The 19,618-nt window shown below is 39.4% G+C and overlaps 1 protein-coding gene across 4 annotated transcripts; it reads right to left on the reverse strand.

Moving 5' to 3' along the window:
• Window positions 1-6,722: 6,722 nt before the first annotated feature.
• On the reverse strand, window positions 6,723-18,885 carry vrk1 (VRK serine/threonine kinase 1). 4 transcript variants are annotated; one of them, XM_083551095.1, is made up of 13 exons: window positions 18,357-18,885; window positions 16,796-16,966; window positions 16,651-16,706; window positions 16,233-16,302; window positions 15,637-15,724; window positions 15,438-15,546; window positions 14,503-14,595; window positions 13,117-13,249; window positions 12,850-12,970; window positions 12,291-12,349; window positions 9,760-9,923; window positions 8,057-8,150; window positions 6,723-7,042 (listed from the first exon to the last, which is right to left on the reverse strand). In XM_083551095.1, exons 2-13 carry the CDS (start codon window positions 16,953-16,955, stop codon window positions 6,882-6,884), a joined length of 1,308 nt encoding a protein of 435 aa, XP_083407221.1. In that variant the 5' UTR covers window positions 16,956-16,966; window positions 18,357-18,885; the 3' UTR covers window positions 6,723-6,881. The 4 variants fall into 4 exon arrangements, with proteins under 4 accessions (XP_083407221.1, XP_083407222.1, XP_083407223.1 ...); XM_083551096.1 differs by having other exon boundaries at window positions 16,796-16,961; window positions 18,357-18,474; XM_083551097.1 differs by having other exon boundaries at window positions 18,401-18,446.
• Window positions 18,886-19,618: the final 733 nt, after the last annotated feature.

Below are 19,618 nucleotides of genomic sequence, written 5' to 3' on the forward strand. Positions count from 1 at the left end.
ACTAAATTCATGAAGCCGGAGAGATGAAAATGAGATATGAGACGGCACTTCTTCTTCTTCCAAACACAATAGATTAACGTAAGAGATTTTTCAAGTATAACACAATTTAAGTTGATATTTTCAAAAGAAATTTTCTTTCTCGCCCATTTGCTCTCGACATAAACCTCTGATCGGATCTGTGCGCCCCCTCCCCTGCCACCCCAACCGTCCCGTATCTGAACAGTTCAATGTCAAGAACACCATTTATCAAGTGCATATAAATGGGGACAATGCGGTCCCATGACCCTGTGAACGGTTTAGCATTACCCGTGTAAAGCTGCCTTTCTTTATGAGGTATCAGAGTGCAGTGCCTTAAGGGCTGTTGATTGATGGATATCACGCTACCATGCTGATCACACCAGCTTTCACAATCTTTTAAAACTAATCAAGGTTTTTGCACAGAGGACCTGACCCTTACATCAGAGTAAAGGCACACTATCTGGAGCTTATTTACTGATCCTGTGTCTCATCGGATAAAAAAAAAAACACACTACCATCATAGACCTGTTTCCTCAGTCATAGATTATGAAGACACATGAGAAACCAGCCATGACTTGATCACTTTGGGCTTCCTGGACGGTCCACCAGGAGCCTTGACAAGCTTTGGTAAGAAATGGTGACTTTGTTCAAGTCACCTTTAGACATGTCTTATTTTGAGCATCAAACTTATTGTATGAAATGGATCACATTTTAAGAATATATTTGCATATTCATTTATTGCCAGCAAACTTGGACGTCTGATGCTTTCGAATGATTGATTCCAACATTTACAAGTTTCTAATCTACTTTTCCTGAGAAGCAGCACAATGAATCCAGGTACAGTACTTGTGCAAAAGTCTTAAGCCACCACGTGTTTCACCAATGGTTTAAGGACTACACATAATTATCTCTCAATCGCTTAAGTAGAAAACAAGCAGAAAACAGATTTGTATGTGGTATTAATAGAGAGAGAGTCTAAAACGGCCAGTATTTGGCGCGACCTCCACTTACACTTGCGAAATAGCAGTAACATGCCCTCTCGAAAACCTTAATGAAATGAAATCATTATAAATTTCAGTGCTAGCACTTGTATTTGTCCTACTATTTCAGGTGATAATGATGGCTGTGAGAAAAGTGAATTGCACCAGGTTTGTGTAGGACAAACTTATAAGTTGAATTAATTTTAGGGTTGTTAATAAGAGCAACTTTCATTCACATCAGTCCAAATCAATTAGAAACAAAGTCATCTTTTTGCACCAGCACCGTTTCTAGGCATAGCCACACTAGCCAATCGAATAGGGCGCAACCAGCTGGGGGCGCCAGTGAGCACCCATGTCCTGCTGCCCTTGCTTTACTGAGAATATTATTGTTATTATGATGATTGATTATTACTAATTAGTAGTTTTTTATTCATTTTTGTATTTCGTATTATGATTACTTGCGATTTTCCGAGGAGTCGCTCTGGTGATAGTAGCTGCCGTTGTTAGGAAGAGAAACAGTGGCTGGAAACGTTGTCCATGTTTTACATATGCTTAAATATGCAAACGTCTATGTCCTTGTAGTTGTTTTTCCAGTTACATTTTTTCATCTTTTGAGCATGTGCAGTTATTTTACTGAAAACCGGGACCTGTGTATTATTGTATAACACTCAGCAGTGGATAACGCAAAATTTTGTTGTGTTACCAAATAATTACGTTTTTTGCATTAAAATGATATACAGTATATTTACATATAAATTGAATTCAGGCAATTTCGCAATGATTATGAAATGTTTTTTAGATGGTTGCAAATGATTTGTATGGTGTGGGGGTGGAGCTTTATGGTGGGAGGGCGGGACAATTGAAGGGCCCTGTTTTGCACCATCAAGGCCACTCAAGAGCAACGCTAGTGGTGGCTTGAATCTTTTGCACGGCACTGTATACTGAGGGTTGTGATGTAACTGTGTGAGTTGACTGTAGTCAGAAAACACAATTTGCATTAAACACCGGTTTTTATAATCGTCTTTTTCTTTATTTGAAAAATAATAAAAACACTAACCTGCTGTATTTGGATCACTGTATTTCCTCATACCCCAAAGCTGGCTGTATTGATCTTGGATTGATGAAACATGCACAAAGTTAAGTTTTTTCAGGTGAAATTAAATGAAATCCAAACACAAGTTTAATATTAAACAATGTCTTAAATTTGCAAATCAATGGATCAGTCAATCCACAAAAACAGATACTGCTAAAAAAAAAAAAAAAAAAAAAAAAAAATCCCACAGGTTTTCAATGCAAATCAAATTTCACAAACGAACGTTTGCGTTGGGTTTTAACTTCGGGGAACTTTGAGGAATTTGCATCACTGAACAACTGTTTCGGCAGCAGGAATTTTAAAGGAGGATCTCGTTCTTACCATCCCAATCCTGCCCCAGTGTTTTCTTCTTTATTTACACCAATCCGGTACTGAACCTTTTCCTGTATCTACCGCTTAATCCGTATTTGTGGATTCCTGTATCTCAAAGATCGTCCTGCTCATGATCTACACACCTCGGTTGAATTGTGCTCATGTAAACCTCACCATCAACGCTGACATACTATAAGTTCGCTACGTAGCCCAGAGGACGATGGGTTCCCGTTTTAACTCTCGGGTTGCTGAGTGTGTCCTGTTTCTGTCTCTTTCGCTTTGCTTATTAAGGGCAGGAAGACGGGTTCCTGTAAAGCTGCTTTGCAACACTGTCTAATGTAAAGGAAAGTGTGATATAAGTACAGTAAAGAGTTTAATTAAATTAAAAGTTCAACAATACAGTTTGTGTGTGAAGTAGGTGTGTGTGTTTGATTGAATTGGGGTCCATCTCACCCAAAAAACGTCATAAAAATCACGGGCTTGTTGCGACATACAGTGACCTATAAAGTGAAGAATGCAGTTTAATTCTCAATCGCGTCTCAAAATTGTGCATCAGAAAACGATCTTGACACCAATATAATTCCAGTTTAAACACATTTACATTTGATTCATTTACTTCATCCGGACGAAAATATCCAAGTATTCGGACACCTGACTTTTCCAGCCGTTCTACAAACTAATACAGCAACGTTTGAGGCACACACTTCTACAGGACGTCTTTGGATGCTTTCACTTGAACTTGGAGATCCAAACCTGCTCCAGCATGACAATGCCACTGTGCACAAAGCCAGCTCCATGAAGATCTGCTATAGAGCTAGAAACCCTATTGCACACCTTTGGGATGAATGTGAACGCTGACTGCACCCCAGACCTCCTCACCTTCTCAACTTCTTCAGATCCTGACTTTACTAACACCCTTGTGGCTGAATAAATCTCACACATCTCCACAAGCACGCCCCAAAATCTAGTGGAACATCTTCCCTGAAGAGTGTTTTTACTGTTTTTAATAACAGTTTTTAAAATAATTTAAAAGCTTAAAATGATGTCAGGGAAGTTAAGTGGCCTGAAAATTTTCATTCAGCGGTGAAGGCTCTGGGTTATCATCAAGCTGCCACTCTTGGGCCCTTGAACAAGGCCCTTAGCCCCTTTGTGTGCATCATAGCTGACCTGCGCTCTGCCCCCAGCTTCTTAACATCACTGGAAAATGCGAAGAAAGAATTCCACTGTGATGCACCTTTTATTAACAGGTTACGCTCATGTGACTTCGTAACACTCGAGCAGAACTTTTATAAACGAGGTCAAAACAATCGGTTTGTATTATTCCAATAATACAAATTAAACAGACAGTCAATCCCCGATGAGTCGCAGCTCGGAAAATTTTAAAAACCTAACTAACAGCAAGTTTATCTTAAAATCCGCAGGAATCCGCAGCGAGACCGGATGTTCAGGAATGTTAGGAATAACTTTTTTAACTGTTGTCACGAACAAATTTCACAAAACTTTTCCAAACACATTATTGTATTTAAGTGACACAATGTCTAGATGAATTCACTAAAGGTACCTGAGGGGCTGCGGGGGGGTGCGTCCGAAAGATTTTCAGAACTCACGGGGGGGTCTTAGAACGTAACCCCTGCGAGTTCTGGGGGACGACTGTATATTATTGTGATAATACAGGGAATCGTTGGTGTGTCGAGGGTACGTACACGGCACTCAGATCTCTGTGATCGGACCGCAAATCTTTTATATCCTCCGTATAGTCACACTGTGCCCAAATCCGCAACACTGAAATGTACCGAAAGTCTTTTTTTTATATTGATTTTAAAACCAAAAACACGTCTTGTTGAGCAAAGCGAGAAGTTTCAAAACAATTCTTCATAAAAACTGAAGAACTTTCAATAAGGTCATTTCTCATCCTCAGCCTCGACAGTAAGAGATGAGTTCCATACAGGGCAAATTGGACCTGATAACACGACAAGGCTGTCGGATTGGAGACGAGCGAACCCGACATCCACATAAGTAAAAGTAGCGAGGGGGTCGCGGGGGCGCAGTTTAAAGCAGCGCTGAGAAACATTCGTGGTTCAGCATGGAGCCTGTGCACCAAACCACCTCTGTTTTCGAGAAACACTGGATATAAACGCGGGTCAATCAATGGCCGACGCTCAGACCCATCAAAGCTGCATGCCTGCTCCGTGTGTGGCCGGTGGAGGGAACAGGTGGTAAAGTTGTGTTTAAATGCTCTGCCCCCCCCCAAGTGCCCCGAGTGCACCATCATTATGTGCTACTGCCCCCTACTGTGAGGCAATGGCTCTGCACACCCAAGGTCACCGGTAAAGGAAGGGAAGAAAGCAGGCAGGGGTGCACTTTACTCCGCACGGATGGAGCAATCAATAGCGCCCCTGCAGCTTGGCTCCAAAAACAAACATTAGCAGAAAATCTCTCTCTCTTAGTCGCTGGGCCCAACTTTATGGCTAACATGGCAGAGCTGTGGCCTGCGATTTTCAACAACAAGGTCTGTACAGTGCTCTCTAGATCTGGATAATTAGCACTCGTCCTAATTACCCCCCCCAGAACATCCAGTACTCAATGGTTCAACATTACGAAGCGCTTGTTTTGCCCGAGAGTGTGAACCATTCCAAGATAAAGAGTATGTTCCAAGAGAACCACAGATCTAACCCTTAAATGTACAGGGCTAATACGCCTCGAATGCCTCTGAGTATCCAAACCAGCTTAAAAACAATGCAAGTCAATCTATTCTGGAGGACTCTTTGGTTTTCATTTAAAATTTATAATTGTATTATTCCAGATTTTTTCAGACTCAAATATGCAGACTTAAGATTTTTAAGACCATATTTAACATCTAAAATAAAAATTTCAAATTCCAACTATCACATGCATTACTTTACAATCTCTAATTTATGTCAGAGTCAGAATTTCTGATGTTTTCCATGTGTTTAGTCGAACAATTATGGGTGCGGTACTGTTACCTCACAACTTAACCAATCACAGCTGTGCAGATCTTGTGGCAGCGCTGAGAATCTGCTCCAAACACCACTGAGAAACTTATTTTGGCCATGTCCACACCATGTTTTTATTTATTTTTCGTTCGAAAACGCGTATTTTTCTTTTCTCACACTGAGACGACGTTTTTAAGCAAACGAAAATATTCGAAAACGTTTCCGTTTTCAGATGAAATCGTGTTTTTCAAAAGTATCCGGTTTATTGTAATTGTATTTCTTTTTTTTTGTCTAAAAAATATTGGTAAAAGTTTTTACATTTTATGTTTTATAAAAGCGAATAGCGCAATAGTACGGTACCACAAATATTTTTCAATACTCACTGCCCCCCCGCCGGTCCAATACTAATCCTTGGAACTGGAAATCGCTCCAAAAAAAAAATAAATCCATACTTTTTAACAATGCATAGGAATTATACTAAATTAAACTACATTATAGTAAAAACCTCAGCGCAAAAGTTTTCCTTGTGAGGTCACCTGTTTAAGAAGCTAAAAAGAACCACCACCTTACCCCCCATCTGATTTAGACTTTATTACATTAAGACGTTTCTTTAGATAAAGACGAGGAAACCTAATTCGCCCAATTCCTCAATCTCAGTTCACACCGATGTCAAACAATCCAGATATTATCTGCATTTATTATTATTCAGTGAAAAAAGGAAGAAAAAAAAAAATTCTACAAAATGTCACCTCGATTTAGAGTGACACACTTCAGAACATTTTTTTTTTATCCGTTCTCATCTAGTTATTCTTTGCCCTCGAAATGACGGAAAGACGGTGCTTAGCCTTAAAAATCGCTCTCTCTCCGCGATCAAACCCCGTAAGAAAGTTACAAGATGCGATCCCGAGTATGACGCACCCGCAACTAACTTTTAATGATCGCTCAGTGAGGAACCGCGAGAGGGGAGAAGACTGGAGCTCTGGAGTGACAAACAGCGGGACCCAAGTGTTCGCCTTTTGTCTTCTCCTGATCAAATGGTGGAAGAGAGGAGAGGTAAGGCGCAGAGGCACACAGCCCCTTTCCCTGAAGAGCGTCTCAGCTCCGGGATCAAAGAGCAAAGAGTGAAAGAGAGAGAGAGAAAGAAAGAGAGAGACGGAGAGAGCGCCACCCGCACGTAGGCTTTCATTCGGCATCGAGAGAAGAGCGAGATGCGGTTTGGAAAGAGTCGGCGCTCGGCGAGCTCCTTCGGGGATTTCCTTATCGAGGGCAAAGCAATCCCCCCCGGACCTCGTCGGCACGGGTCTGATTATTCACGCCATTACAAAGGGGATGAAAATAACTCGTAACTCAAAGAAAGCGTAGGGATTTTTTTTTTTTTTTGGATATTTATTATTTTACTGAGAATGTACTCAACATCCTGTAGTGGGGGGAAAAAAAAGTTAAGGAAAAGGAAATGTACAGCGAGGAAATCCAGAGTTAAAAAAGAACAAAAGAAGTTGTTAACGTTTTAAAAAAAGAGGAGAGCTACGCGGTCTTCTTGGGCCTGCCGCGGCTTTTCTTTACTTCTGCCTTGGGGGATGTCGGAGTTTCCATCTCTCGGATGGGCTTCTTCGGGCTGGACTTCTTCACGTTGGTCTTCCTCACGCTGGTCTTCCTTACGCTGGTCTTCCTCACGCCGTTTACTTCTATATGACGATAAAACAGTTTTAGGTTGAAATAAAGGGAAGCGGTGTGAGACAAGGACGAGACAAAAAAACCTGCATCCTTTGATTCTAGAGCATAGTCTTATCTATTCAAGATCATGATATTTTTCATAATCCATTTTTAGGCTTAAGTGATGAGAGGCAATATGACGGCTAATTATTTAAGTAGCCGACGATAATATTGCATTATACACCGAACAGGCATAACATTATGACCACCTGCTTGATATCTTATGCTTGATTAGTCCCCTTTTGCTGCTAAAACAGTCATGACCCATCGAGCATCAACAGCATGAACTTCTTCAGCAGTTTGAGCAACAGGAGCTCGTCTGTTGGATCGGACCACACGGACCAGCCTTCACTCCCCACGTGCATCAACGAGCCCTTTTGCCGGTTCACCACTGTTCCATCCTTGGAGCACTTTTGATAGATACTGACCACTGCAGACCAGGAACAGCCCACAAGAGCTGCAGTTTTGGGGACGCTCGAACCCAGTCGTCTAGACGTCACAGTTTGTCAAATTTGCTCAAATCCTTACGGCCATTTTTCCTGCTTCTAACACGTCAACTTTAAAGAAAAAATGTTCACTTGCTTCCTAATAAATAAATCCACCCACTAACAGGTGCCATGATGAAGAGATCATATAACAATGTCAATGTTATGCCTGATCGATGAATATATTAGGTGCGTAATCCTTATTAGAAAACAAATAAAATGACCTGGACCTCATACCAAAGAGCTGCTGCAGTAATCATAAAGACTGCTTCGTCTTCTTTAATACTCTGTGGGATTTTTTTCCCCCTCACCACTGTCTATTTTTGTAAAAAAAGCTGCTTCGTGGGAATATTTTAAATACTAGAGAAAAAAAAACACAGTTATAAATAAAACCGATTCATAACCGTGTGCTGCTTCGCTGCATCAGGGATCTGATCTAAAGTAGAGAAAAGATCTAATCTAAGGTAGCCAGAAAGCTGACTGCAAGAAGTGAGCACTTACCCTTCTTCTGAGCCGGACGCCTCTTCTTTGCAGGAGTGCTATCGGTTTCATCATTAGATGCCTCTTTTTCTGCTGCTTTTTTCCGCTTAGGAGCCTTAAAAAAAAAAAAAAAAAGAGGGAGAGAAAAGAAATGGTCAAATCACTTGCCTACAGCGTCCTTAGGGGGAGCTTGAATCTAATATTAAAAAGGGATCCTTTCCTCTGCAATAAGCGAGGAAACTATTACGTACACCGTAAGCCTTAAGCGTGACGTCTGAGCAAATGTAATTACGACTCCAGCAAGGTTTAAAAAAAATAAAATTAAAATAAAAATCCAGCGAGGGAAGGAATCATTGAAATATCAAACACAATAGGTCTATTTTAATACTGCTTAGAGTGATTTGAATTTTCAAGGTTATATCCGTGACTCGAGATTACAGGTCAGAGACGCAATTTCATTCCACGCTTTAAAACCGGCAAACAATCGTTTATGTTTGGAGTTCATTTATTACGCCGCTTTTTTCCCAACGTTTCGGATCCTGTTCCGTGCTAATTTGAGCACGGGATGGAGAGAGGAGCGGATGGGTGGAAATCGCACTAAACTGAACCCGGGGTTAGCTCGAAGATGCACTTAACGACAGCAATCAAATTCCCCCCGTCCTCCACTCAGACTGCGTAATGAATGCTCGCCTGTCTCTCGGACTCGAACCATCATTCCTTATGTTTTTTTTTCCCCCCTCTCTCTTTCTCTCTCTCTCTCCGTTTCCTTTCCATCCCCTCCTCACATTTCCCTTCCATTTTGCCAATTGCTGCCTCATGATTACCATCCAGACCCCGCTGAGCTGAACAGATTGGCTCGATAATTACATACAATAACTGCAGTGGGCAGGTAACCCTCAGCTGGCACGGGCCAGCTCCCTGGTGGCACCTTCCATATGCAAACGGCATTGTGGGAAGGCGAGGAGAGTCCGTCGCCTCCCGTGTCGCGGGCGTGCGCGCTGATTGCCGGCCTGGTGCTCACTCCGAGGTGACCGTGTCAGCAAATTTGTGATACATTAGCAGGCAATAAACACAGGCACTCAGGACCTGACAGAGGGAGGGAGCGAAAAAGAAAGGGAGGAACTCTTTGTTCACAAGGTTTTTTTTTCTTTTTCTTTTTGCACTGGACGATTTCGCTTTAAAGCAAATATCCCATACCATGTGACGTTTAATTTACATTGAATTCCAAGTCTGTGCAATAATTTATTAAAATAAAGTCAACAATAGGAACGACAGCATCGTCAAGAGTTTGAGTTACTGATCGGAAGGTTCAAGGCCCTGCAGGACCAAGCTGACACTGTCGGGCCCTTGAGCGAGGCCCTTGACACTTTCTGTTCCGACCCATGTTTCCTAACAAGCTGCTGTGTTTGTATGTGACAATAAATAAATAAAAATCCTCTCTTCTATCATGTTAAATGTATATGAATGTATAAGTGGTGACCCCCAATAGTGGAAGATTCGATGCTTTGATATGAGCAGCCTGATTTGACTACCAATTTTGCACTCGAAGTGGATCGTACCATTTCGGTTATACAGGGGTGCTCAATGTCTGATTTAAGATAGAAATACTGTTTTTACCCAATAAGTTACTTTAGAGCCGATTATGATAATGCTGTAAATTTTTTATTTTTACCCCAGTCTCTCTCACACACACACACACACACACACACACACACACTTCTCACCTTGACTGAGGACGGCCCTGCGGACGCTGAGAAGTCCAGCCGTTCATCGTCAGTGGCACCGGCGCTTTTCAGTCCCTGCTGCAGGATGCTGCGCAGCTTCGCGTAGTCGGGTTTGTCCGGGTATTCCAGTGTCTTCACCTCCTCCATGAACTTTATAATTTCCTCTGAAAGACGGAGAGAGGTCGTTACAAACACCTCACGGAGAGTTCTCACGTGTATACAGAACCACAATATTCTGTCTGTGTGTATTAATAATCCGGAGTTTAATGTACGACTTTTTTGAAGACCAAGTAGCTTTAAAAACGACAACAAAAAAATCAGTTTGGTACAATCTAGAAGAGACTTGCGCCAAAAACGGAAAACTGATCGGCTTATGCATGTTGCTCTCATTTGTAGTCGTAACACAGCGGATTATATTTGAACTAGCGACAGAAACTAAAGAACAAAAGCATTCTAAAGTGCCGTGGGAACATTTTAATGAGCATTGCATGGACATCGGATATCAGAGTTTCATAAAATTCAGGGGTAAACCTATAGTTAAATCTTATGACGTAGGAAATTTTCAAAGAGTAAGTGTGTGTGTGTGTGTGTGTGTGTGTGTGTGTGTGTGTGTGTGTGTGTGTGTTTGTGTATTTCCCGACATCAGCCTCTGAAAGCGTCCTTCCGCACAAATATATGCATTCGGGCATGTTGTTATGGATCAGTGAAAGAAACAATGGAAACGCACTTCACAACTGGCAGAAAGTAGAACTTTTGCCCACCTCCATGTAAGGACCCATTTCCATTTCACAACCCGATAAAAGGAGGAAGGTGTGTGTTTAACACTGCACCAGGAACCGGGCGTGCTTCCTGCACTTCGCAACAGGTGCCGGCACTCTGACCTTCAGGCTAAGTTTAGTGGAAAAAGAGGGGGCGACAAAACATCACACGCTGTTTCGTATACTGCGCCGCTCACGAACTGTTGTTTATCGTCGGCTCCTCAAATTGTCACACCAAACAGAATTAGCCATGATGGCCTCGCTAAGCGCGCCGCCTCCCGTCACCTCGGCGTTGGGACGAGACGTGCGCGAGCAAGACAACAGCCTGAGGAGGGATCTCTCCTTCTGCTGTGCGCCTGTCACCGTGCTTCAGAAGTGCCATCGCATCATCCGGCGAGCAAACGGTTCCTCTGACGCCTTTGATAAAATAAAAAAAAATAAAAAAAAAAAAACTACGGAGAAAAGAGCGGGCACATCCTGAAGTTGTGCAAAAGTTAAAGAATGACTATGAGGAGTAAAATCGAAATATGCACAATGCAACGCCGGGCTCAGAAGAGAACCTCCTTAACGTGTTTACATTTTGGGGCGAATCCCAAATGACTCGTACACAGTACACGCATAATACTTTCATTAGTGCTGTGACCTTCCGTCCAATCAGAACTGAGAAATTTACAGCACTTTATTGTCAAGTCTAATTCAACGACTAGTTTATTATAAGCAAGAGGCAAGCACACACACACACACACACACACACACACACACACACACACACACACACACACACACACACACACACACACACACACACACACACACACACACACACACACACACACACACACACACCTCTGCCTTCCTGATCCACGGTGAAGTGGTCACACTCTCTGGAAAGTTGGAGTGAGAAGTTGGAGGGAATTAGCGCAGGGTCGATCCATTAGTTCTCATTATTGCTAAATCAACGGCTGTGCGCTCATTACGGGAGCACGGACGCGCCGCGATGCTGTTTAAGCGGCAGGATCGGGAAAGTGCTTCAGACCAATTAATGCTTGGCTGACGCACAAAAGCGCATCCTCATCTGGGCACATCACAGGTGCTCTTTAAAGGCCCTGGAGCTCAGTCCAGATTTCCGACTTGGCTTTAATTAATCTGGGCTACGAGTAGTTTGTTCAGATTTTTCCAGCATCAGGATGCTCATATAACAGTTAATGTTTTACAGCCTTTTACTCAGAGAAATAACAGAATCATCTTTATCTACGGGTCAGACTCAAAGATTGTTGGTTAATATATTTCATGGTGGTATGATGTGGGATGGAGACAGCCTTGGAGAATCTGCAAGGACGGGGTTGTGTAAGGGACAGTGTTAAAGATTAAAAAAAAAAAAAGTAATAAATAAAAAAATGCTGATGCCATAGTATGCATTGTCTGAGAAAACGGGAAAAGAGGCAGCAGAGTGTGGGTAGGTGAGGACTGAAGTATAGAGGGATGAGTTGATCGTGACAGGGATGAGGACAGAAATTGAAAAACAGTGACAGTAAGAGGACACTGATGGAGAAAGCAAGGGGACAGTGATGGAGAAAGAAAGGAGACAGAGAACAGCAACTGTGAGGGAAGGGGTCAAGGATAAAGATGATGTTATAGTGAGGCAGGGACAGAAATGTCCTCTGCAGGGGAACAGTCATAGATTGGGGTTAAATTATGTTTGTTTCTTTTCCCGAAAAAATCCGAGAGCTTTGATTTGTCCAGCGCTGATACCTTATGGAGTGTTTCCCTCACCTGGCTCATGTCCTGTAGTAAAACAGCTCTTCATGAAATCTCTAATGTTGCTGCGACATCTAAAAGAAAAAAACGACTTTATTCTGTAAATGGTATTAAATTATATCCAGCATTACATACATAAATAAAGAACTGTTTAATAACAAATTGCATTTTTTTTTGTTAATATATATAAAAAAAAAAGACTAGAAAACCGGCCTCATTAAAAATGCAACAATGTATGAATATGTATGAATATGCAAATTAGACACATGCCTATGAAGTCCTGCCATGGTAAATGCATAAAAAAAAATAATAAATGGACATTAATATCTGAATCTCGAAAAGAAAAACATCTGTCGGCCAACGCCAGGTAACTGCTTATTGACGGCCCTCGTTATCTGTGCTAGGAGAACTAGCTTACTTTCACAATGAGCGGATTTCAGTATACCTGAATTGGCATAATCATGTTTTAATTATTTATTTATATTTTTTGGGGGGAAACAAATTTATAATAAAACCACAGTTTAACCATGGCCTGCTTTGAGACGCATTAAGGCATTTAGAACATTAAACACACCGTATTTTCGAGTCTCGGACATAAACAGGGTCCTGGAGTTTATCCTCCCAGGGCAGGCGGCTGCACAGCCACTGGATCATACAGTAGCCCAGGATTTCAAGATCGCCTCTTCTCGAGGGAGCTGTAAAGAAGCAGGACAGTAAGCAAAGCTGACCGTGACGGAAACAAGATGGCAATAAATCGGCACACTGGCGCGTCCCTTGTGCCCTTTGGGCTGGCTAATATTAAGAATAATCGGTTCATTAATTAAAGATTTCATATACACACAAACTCCGTGATGCGCATCGATGCTGGTGAACTCGATGGTCCCGTCGTGGCATTTCTTCGGGTCCTCTTTGTATTCCTTCGGCACGCCTTCCGGTGAGTATCTGTAGGCCAGTCCGTAATCCACCAAGTAAACCTGCCACGAAATACGCGCAGACAATTTCAGAATGATAAATTAGAAAAACAAAGGGGGGGGGGGGGGGGTGTTTAAAATAAATAAATAAATAAATAAATAAATAAATAAATAAATAAATAAATAAATAAATAAATCAGCAGTACCGAGCCACTAATCTCAAGGGGCCACTTTTTAAAAAATTCTAGTTTTAAAATAGCGGTTTAATAATACACCGCTGATACATTATTAATCTCTAAATTAAATGTTTGGCCGTGCCTCTGCCTACCTCCCCCCTCCCTTTATTTGCTTCAGACTCGTCTCAGCAGTCATTTAATATCGACTGTTTACACGCTAAGCATAAAAAGCTTAAATTATGTCTCATTAGGCGAAGGCAGGAAAAATGAAAATGTTGCAGAGATTTGGTGCTGAAATAAGGCTTCACAAACAAGATGTTTTTTTTTTCCCCCACCAGTGTTTACAGCAAAAGGCAGGAAACAAACACACACACACACACATACATAATTACATACATACCTACATAATTATGTACTCCTTCTTTCCCACACACACACACACACACACCACAACTACTTAACCTTTTGAAACTTAAATGGAATTAACTGGGGTTATACTTCATGCATCAACTCAATGACCTATAATGACCAGTTCTGGATTATTTTGTGTATGTGGGGGCGTGGCCTCAGTAGACCTGCAATAAGTGTGTTGTGTGGATTAGATTGATAATTGTGCAGTGGAGAAATTCAACTGAAATCTCATTAAATCTGGTTGTTTTAACAAAGATTATCTAAATGTAATTTCCCTGATAAGGGATAACCTGAAAATAGTTTAATGCTACACAAGTCCCATTGGAGCAAAAACTAAACCACAAAACCTCACATGCCAGAAGAAATCCTTAGTTCCAGTGGCTACACGTAATCTCTCTGCTAAATACAGGTAGTCGTCGACTTACGACCACGATTGGTTCTGACAAACCGGTTAACACGATTTAGTCGTAAGTAGAGTAGGCTATATGTACAGTACTGTGAAATGATGTTATAAAAAATCTTTAAGTAGTATTTTATCATAATTTTATTTCATTATTGTTAAACTGTATAGATCATAATTTTCTTTGTTCATTTTATGCCATTTGTATCATCTCTACACTATTTTGTTTCTTACTGTCATACGCCGCGGCTAGCGATTGTGGTCGTAAAGTCGAATGGTCGTAAGTTGACGACTGTCTGTACTCTGAAATGCACGTGCACAGAACTGACCTGATTGGGGTTTTTATGAGAGAGCAGGAGGTTGGAGGCTTTAACGTCGGCGTGGACGTATTCGTGGTCATGGATGTACTCAAGGATGTCGAGCTGGAGAGAAAACGGAGAGAAGTTGTCAGGTAAAAAGTAGTTACTGATATGGCGAGATCTATGATTATACAATTCATATTATAACGTTTATGGCATAAACAGTATCATTATATATATATATATATATATATATATATATATATATATATATATATATATATATATATATATATATATATATATATTTATTTTCACACATACACACAGTATTTCACATCTCAGTACACCCCTCGACCATTTGAGTGCATCTCCTCAAGGGAGAACCTGTCTTGGAAAACCTCTGTATGACCCTGGCCACTGTACTGTAACTCAGTTTCTCAGGGTAACTGAGGGTGTTACTGATCTTCTTATAGCCTCTGCATCTTTGTGGAGAGCAACAATTCTGATTCTCAAAAATCCTCAGTGTCTTTACCATGAGGTGCCATGTTGAACATCCGGTGTTCAGTATGAGAGAATTAAACTCGAAGCAGCAAAATTTAACTGCTCTAATACAAAACACACAAATGTGTATGGTCCTGTCAAGCAGACAGACGTCGTTACACCAAGTACAGCTGTTATAACTTGAAGTGTACTCAGAAATCACCAGCTATTTCGACAATAATGGATGTACGAGTTATTTTTTAGAGGACAGTAAATCTTTAATGCTATACAAGCTGCATATTGACTCAAATATATCCAACCTATATCCCTCTCTATATATTTATTTTTTCTATAGTATTGTTTTTTAAAAGATGTACTATAATGGTTGCTAAAATTTCATAGGTGTACTCACTGTGGTTGTGTGCGTGTGGGTGTGATATATATATATATATATAAATAAGCTTTTTTCCAATCTAACTCACAAGTCTAAGGCCTAGCTGTAGAACCAGCTTGCGTGGAAATCTCTTGCCGCCTTCCTCAAACTTCTTCTGTAGATCCGTACCGAATCGGTCCATGACCATGAACCTGTACCTAAAACATCACATCGTGTCATCACTTGTCATTTACTCATCGGTGCGATATTGCCAAAAAAAAAAAAATAAAAAAAAATAATCATCTGACCTCTTTCCTCCTTTCTCATGAAGTCCTGAGCCCCAATATTTTGGCACCCCCAAGTATTTGAGTTTCCGAGACTTTATCCAAGTTCCGACTGGGGAAAAAAAACAAAGTCAGGAATGTATGTTTCTCCCATAAATATGCATATATAAATAAAACAGGAAAAATCAAGAAATTGTAATAAGGACTATTCTGTATTCTGGGAGTTAACGTCCTATCATATGCAGAAAAGAAAAAAAAAAAAGAAAAATCACCATTTAAAAATAATATAAAAGGTAGAAACCCCCGGAGGGGCGACAGAGAGAAAGGCAGGCGCAAACTAATCTGCTGTAGGGACAAACATTTACCAACGTCACAATATCCTAATGAATAAACCATGAGCACTGGTTAGTAATATAACAGCTAATTGTCAAGGGATGGTGACATTTGGGTTGTTATTAAATAAAATGCATTGCTGTGACCTCGAGGCAATCGGTGTTTGTGCATCTCCACACGCCGAGCCTGGAACTTTTTTTAATTAAGGGACCAGCACTTTTTTTTTCTTTTAGATCAGAGTGTTACATAAAGCCTGAGAGAGTGAGTTTGGAGTCAGGAGATCGTACTTAGTTCAGGTTTGGCGGCTCGCATATAAAACTTCAGCTCGGAGAAGAGAGGGCCGTTATCGCTCGGTTCCTACAGAAGAAAGAAAGGAAAAAAAAAGCATCGGATTTAACAGCGAATCACACTTTCAGAAGTAAATAAAATCTTAACTCCGGACTACAACTCCGGACTACAACTTTCTGATTTCAGAACCAAACAAAAATTGTGTAAATCCATAGAATTTCTAAATATTTTTCCGTTTTGGATTAAATCTGCTGAAATCAGCATCTTCTGACCAATCGGAATTGTGGAATTGCCAAATTTCTGTTGCTGGATATAATGAAATAGACGATATGGACATTTCTGGTTTTGCAGAAATATTGTAAAGCTCTTGCATGGAAAGAAATGCAGTCCAAATAAATGATACATTTCACAGCTCACCACTTTGATGACGTAAGGTGCATCGGGTCCGACGGCCTTTGGCGTATTGTCGCTTGCTAAATAAAAAGAGCGATGAATGTAGTTCATGTGTTGGCAACGTGATTACGTCTTAAGACGTCGCATTAAAGGGTGTGGAGATTCTTACCCAGATACAGCAGGCCGAAGCCTCCCTGGCCAATAGGCGTCCCGAGCTTCCAGCTTTTCTTCGCCGTGTCGGTCAGAACCTCTCCGGGGGGAAACTCCTCGGCCAGCTTTCTTTTCGCCGGCCCTTTTGCTTTCCCAGCTGCCTTGGCTTTGGGTGGCATTTGGACCTGTTCTTTAACGTTACAAAAATGTACAGATCACCTGAGAATGGCACTAATGCATTCATTTAGTTCATTATTTCATTATCAATTGTATTAAAAACCAAACTATAAAAAAACATTAAAATAGCTGATCGGTCAGATCGGTGTTGACTGATTTGCAAAAACAGTGGCAAGAAAATCCCAGGTTAATATTAACACTCATTTTAACGCTTCTCGTAACTGTTCATTGAGAGACGACTCGTACACAAGTGACTACACAGCAGACTCTTTACATGAACAGAGTGTAATAAGATATGGATGACGAGGTTTCTGGAATGAGTGTAAGCGGTTTGTAGCGGTAAATAACTTTTTCACACAAGAAAGTTTTCAGGACAGAGGGGATCACGCATTTTCTTGGTGACAGTATAAAGCATGGGCAGGTGGTGGTAGTGAAGGAATGGCTGTATTTAGCCGACATAATGGAATGGAAGTGATAAAATAATTTCTTGAACGTTGAGGCATTATATCCATACATGAATGAAAAGTAGAACGTATCTCTGAATGCAAGTGTTTGCAAACTGCAGCTGCATAACCCTGAAAAATCTTCTTTCGACATTAAACACATGAAAATTAAACACTGATAATTCCTTGAATATGCAAAGTGTGGAATCTCAACTATTCCCACCCCCCACTTTCCACAAAACCTCAAAGAAAAGGAGTACCAGTGTCTATTACATGAAACCGAAACAGGTGTTTTATCACTATTGAGCACTGAAAGTCAGTCCTCATTTTGTCACGTGATACTTCTGACATGACATCATGCCTTAAAAAAAAAAAAAAAAATTCCCCATCCTTCTTGTACATGATATAATTTGCATATTATTTATATAAATACATTTATATTTAAAACAAAAAGACCATTATTGCAACCTAAAATGTGATATTTTACTATTCCTAAAGGTTCCTCAACACTGCCTGAGTAGAATAAAGCATAAACAATTTTCAATGTTGATTTTAACTTATAATACAGCACTTTTATCATACTGCAAAAACCGCATCATTCGAAATCTCGCGGAATTTCGCGATATCTCGACATTCAGCCTGTTAGCATAGAGACTTGTCAATATCGTCAGTTAATAAAAATAACGTCACGTTCACGTTCCTTTCGCCTTTAGCATTCAAGATATAATAAATAAGTTACAGCAATAATATGATAAAGCATTAACTTTATGCAGCATATTAAAGCATTTATATATTACAAAAAAAAAGCCTAAACATTCAGGCGCGCGCGTCGGTTGAAGTTAGCTCGCTATGCTAACACTGCGATGCTAACTTCGCTAACAACTTCAATAAAAAACAGATTTAATAACTCAGTGTATCTTTTATATATGTATTAATAAACGACTACAAAACACCACAGACCTGAATACAAACACTTAGTGAGAATAAACACCGCCGCCTCACACCTCCAAACTTCCCGCACTGCTCTCACTGCGGAAGAGAACCGAGACACCTCATTGGTCAGCACGGAAACACGCAATTTCCGGTTGTCACGCAGGGATTTGTAGTTTTTTTTATTCACCCGCCCCTTTCCTTAGAATAGATTTATTCGTTCCATTATTTAATGCTTTTCATTACACACACAAAGCTTTAGACATGCAATGGGCCTAAACAACAAATAAACAAATACATGAATACACAATCAAATAAATAAAGATCATATGTGGAAAAAAAAAATGTAACCATGTATAACTATCAAAAATAAATAAACTGTGTAAAAACATAAAATGTGAAAATAAATAAAATGTTTTTAAACAAAAAAAACAGATTGTACGGAAATAAAATTAAATAAATAAATAAATAAATAAATAAATAAATAAATAAATAAATAAATAAAACCAAAGGTGGGAATAAATAAATAATTAAAAAATAATTTGTAGGGAAAAAAAAAGAGAGAGAGAGAGAAAGAAAATACATACAAAATCTAGCACGTGGAATAGATATATAATATAAAAAAAAAAAATAACAGTAATAACGTGGCAATACATAAGTTACTGTTTAAAAAAAATCACATGTAATAAATCATTAAATAAATTAGAATAAATAAAATATTTGTTAAAAGAATAGATATAAAAAAAATCATGTGTAATAAATAAATAAGTTCTTTAAAAAAAATAAAAAAAAAAAAAATATATATATATATATATATATATATATATATATATATATATATATATATATATATATATATATATATATATATATATATATAAATATAATCATTTGCAAAAATCACACCTGAATATAATAAAATAATTTGATGTGGGAACAAATAATATATTTGTAAAAAAAAAAAAAAAAAAGAAGTGAAACAAAATAAATCATTTGGAAAAAAAATAAGTCTTTGGGAATAAATAAATCATTGTTAAAAATAAAAAAAAATGCACATAAATACATGTTAATAAATAAATAAATGTATTTGTAAAGAAAAATAATGAATCATGGGAAATAAATGTTATCATATCATATACAAATATATTAATTATGTTGAATAAATAAATAATTAGTTAAAAATCTTATATAGAAATAAATTCATCATGCTGAAATAAATGGATGTTTTTTTTTTTTTATCACAGAATCACATCCAGGGTTTGGTTCTCTTGGTTCCAGGTTGTATTTTTAAG

This window comes from Silurus aristotelis, assembly GCF_946808225.1.
Source record: "Silurus aristotelis genome assembly, chromosome: 9".
In the NCBI taxonomy this organism is placed as follows: domain Eukaryota; kingdom Metazoa; phylum Chordata; class Actinopteri; order Siluriformes; family Siluridae; genus Silurus; species Silurus aristotelis.

Excerpts from the sequence above, each read along its gene's own strand:
- vrk1 (XM_083551095.1), bottom strand. The coding sequence starts at position 16,955 with ATGCCACCCAAAGCCAAGGCAGCTGGGAAAGCAAAAGGGCCGGCGAAA. Across the intron at positions 16,707-16,795 it reads CTTCGGCCTGCTGTATCTGG|CAAGCGACAATACGCCAAAG; the intron begins GTAAGAATCTCC and ends CTTTTTATTTAG. Across the intron at positions 8,151-9,759 it reads CAGGGCCGTCCTCAGTCAAG|GCTCCTAAGCGGAAAAAAGC; the intron begins GTGAGAAGTGTG and ends TTTTTTTTTAAG.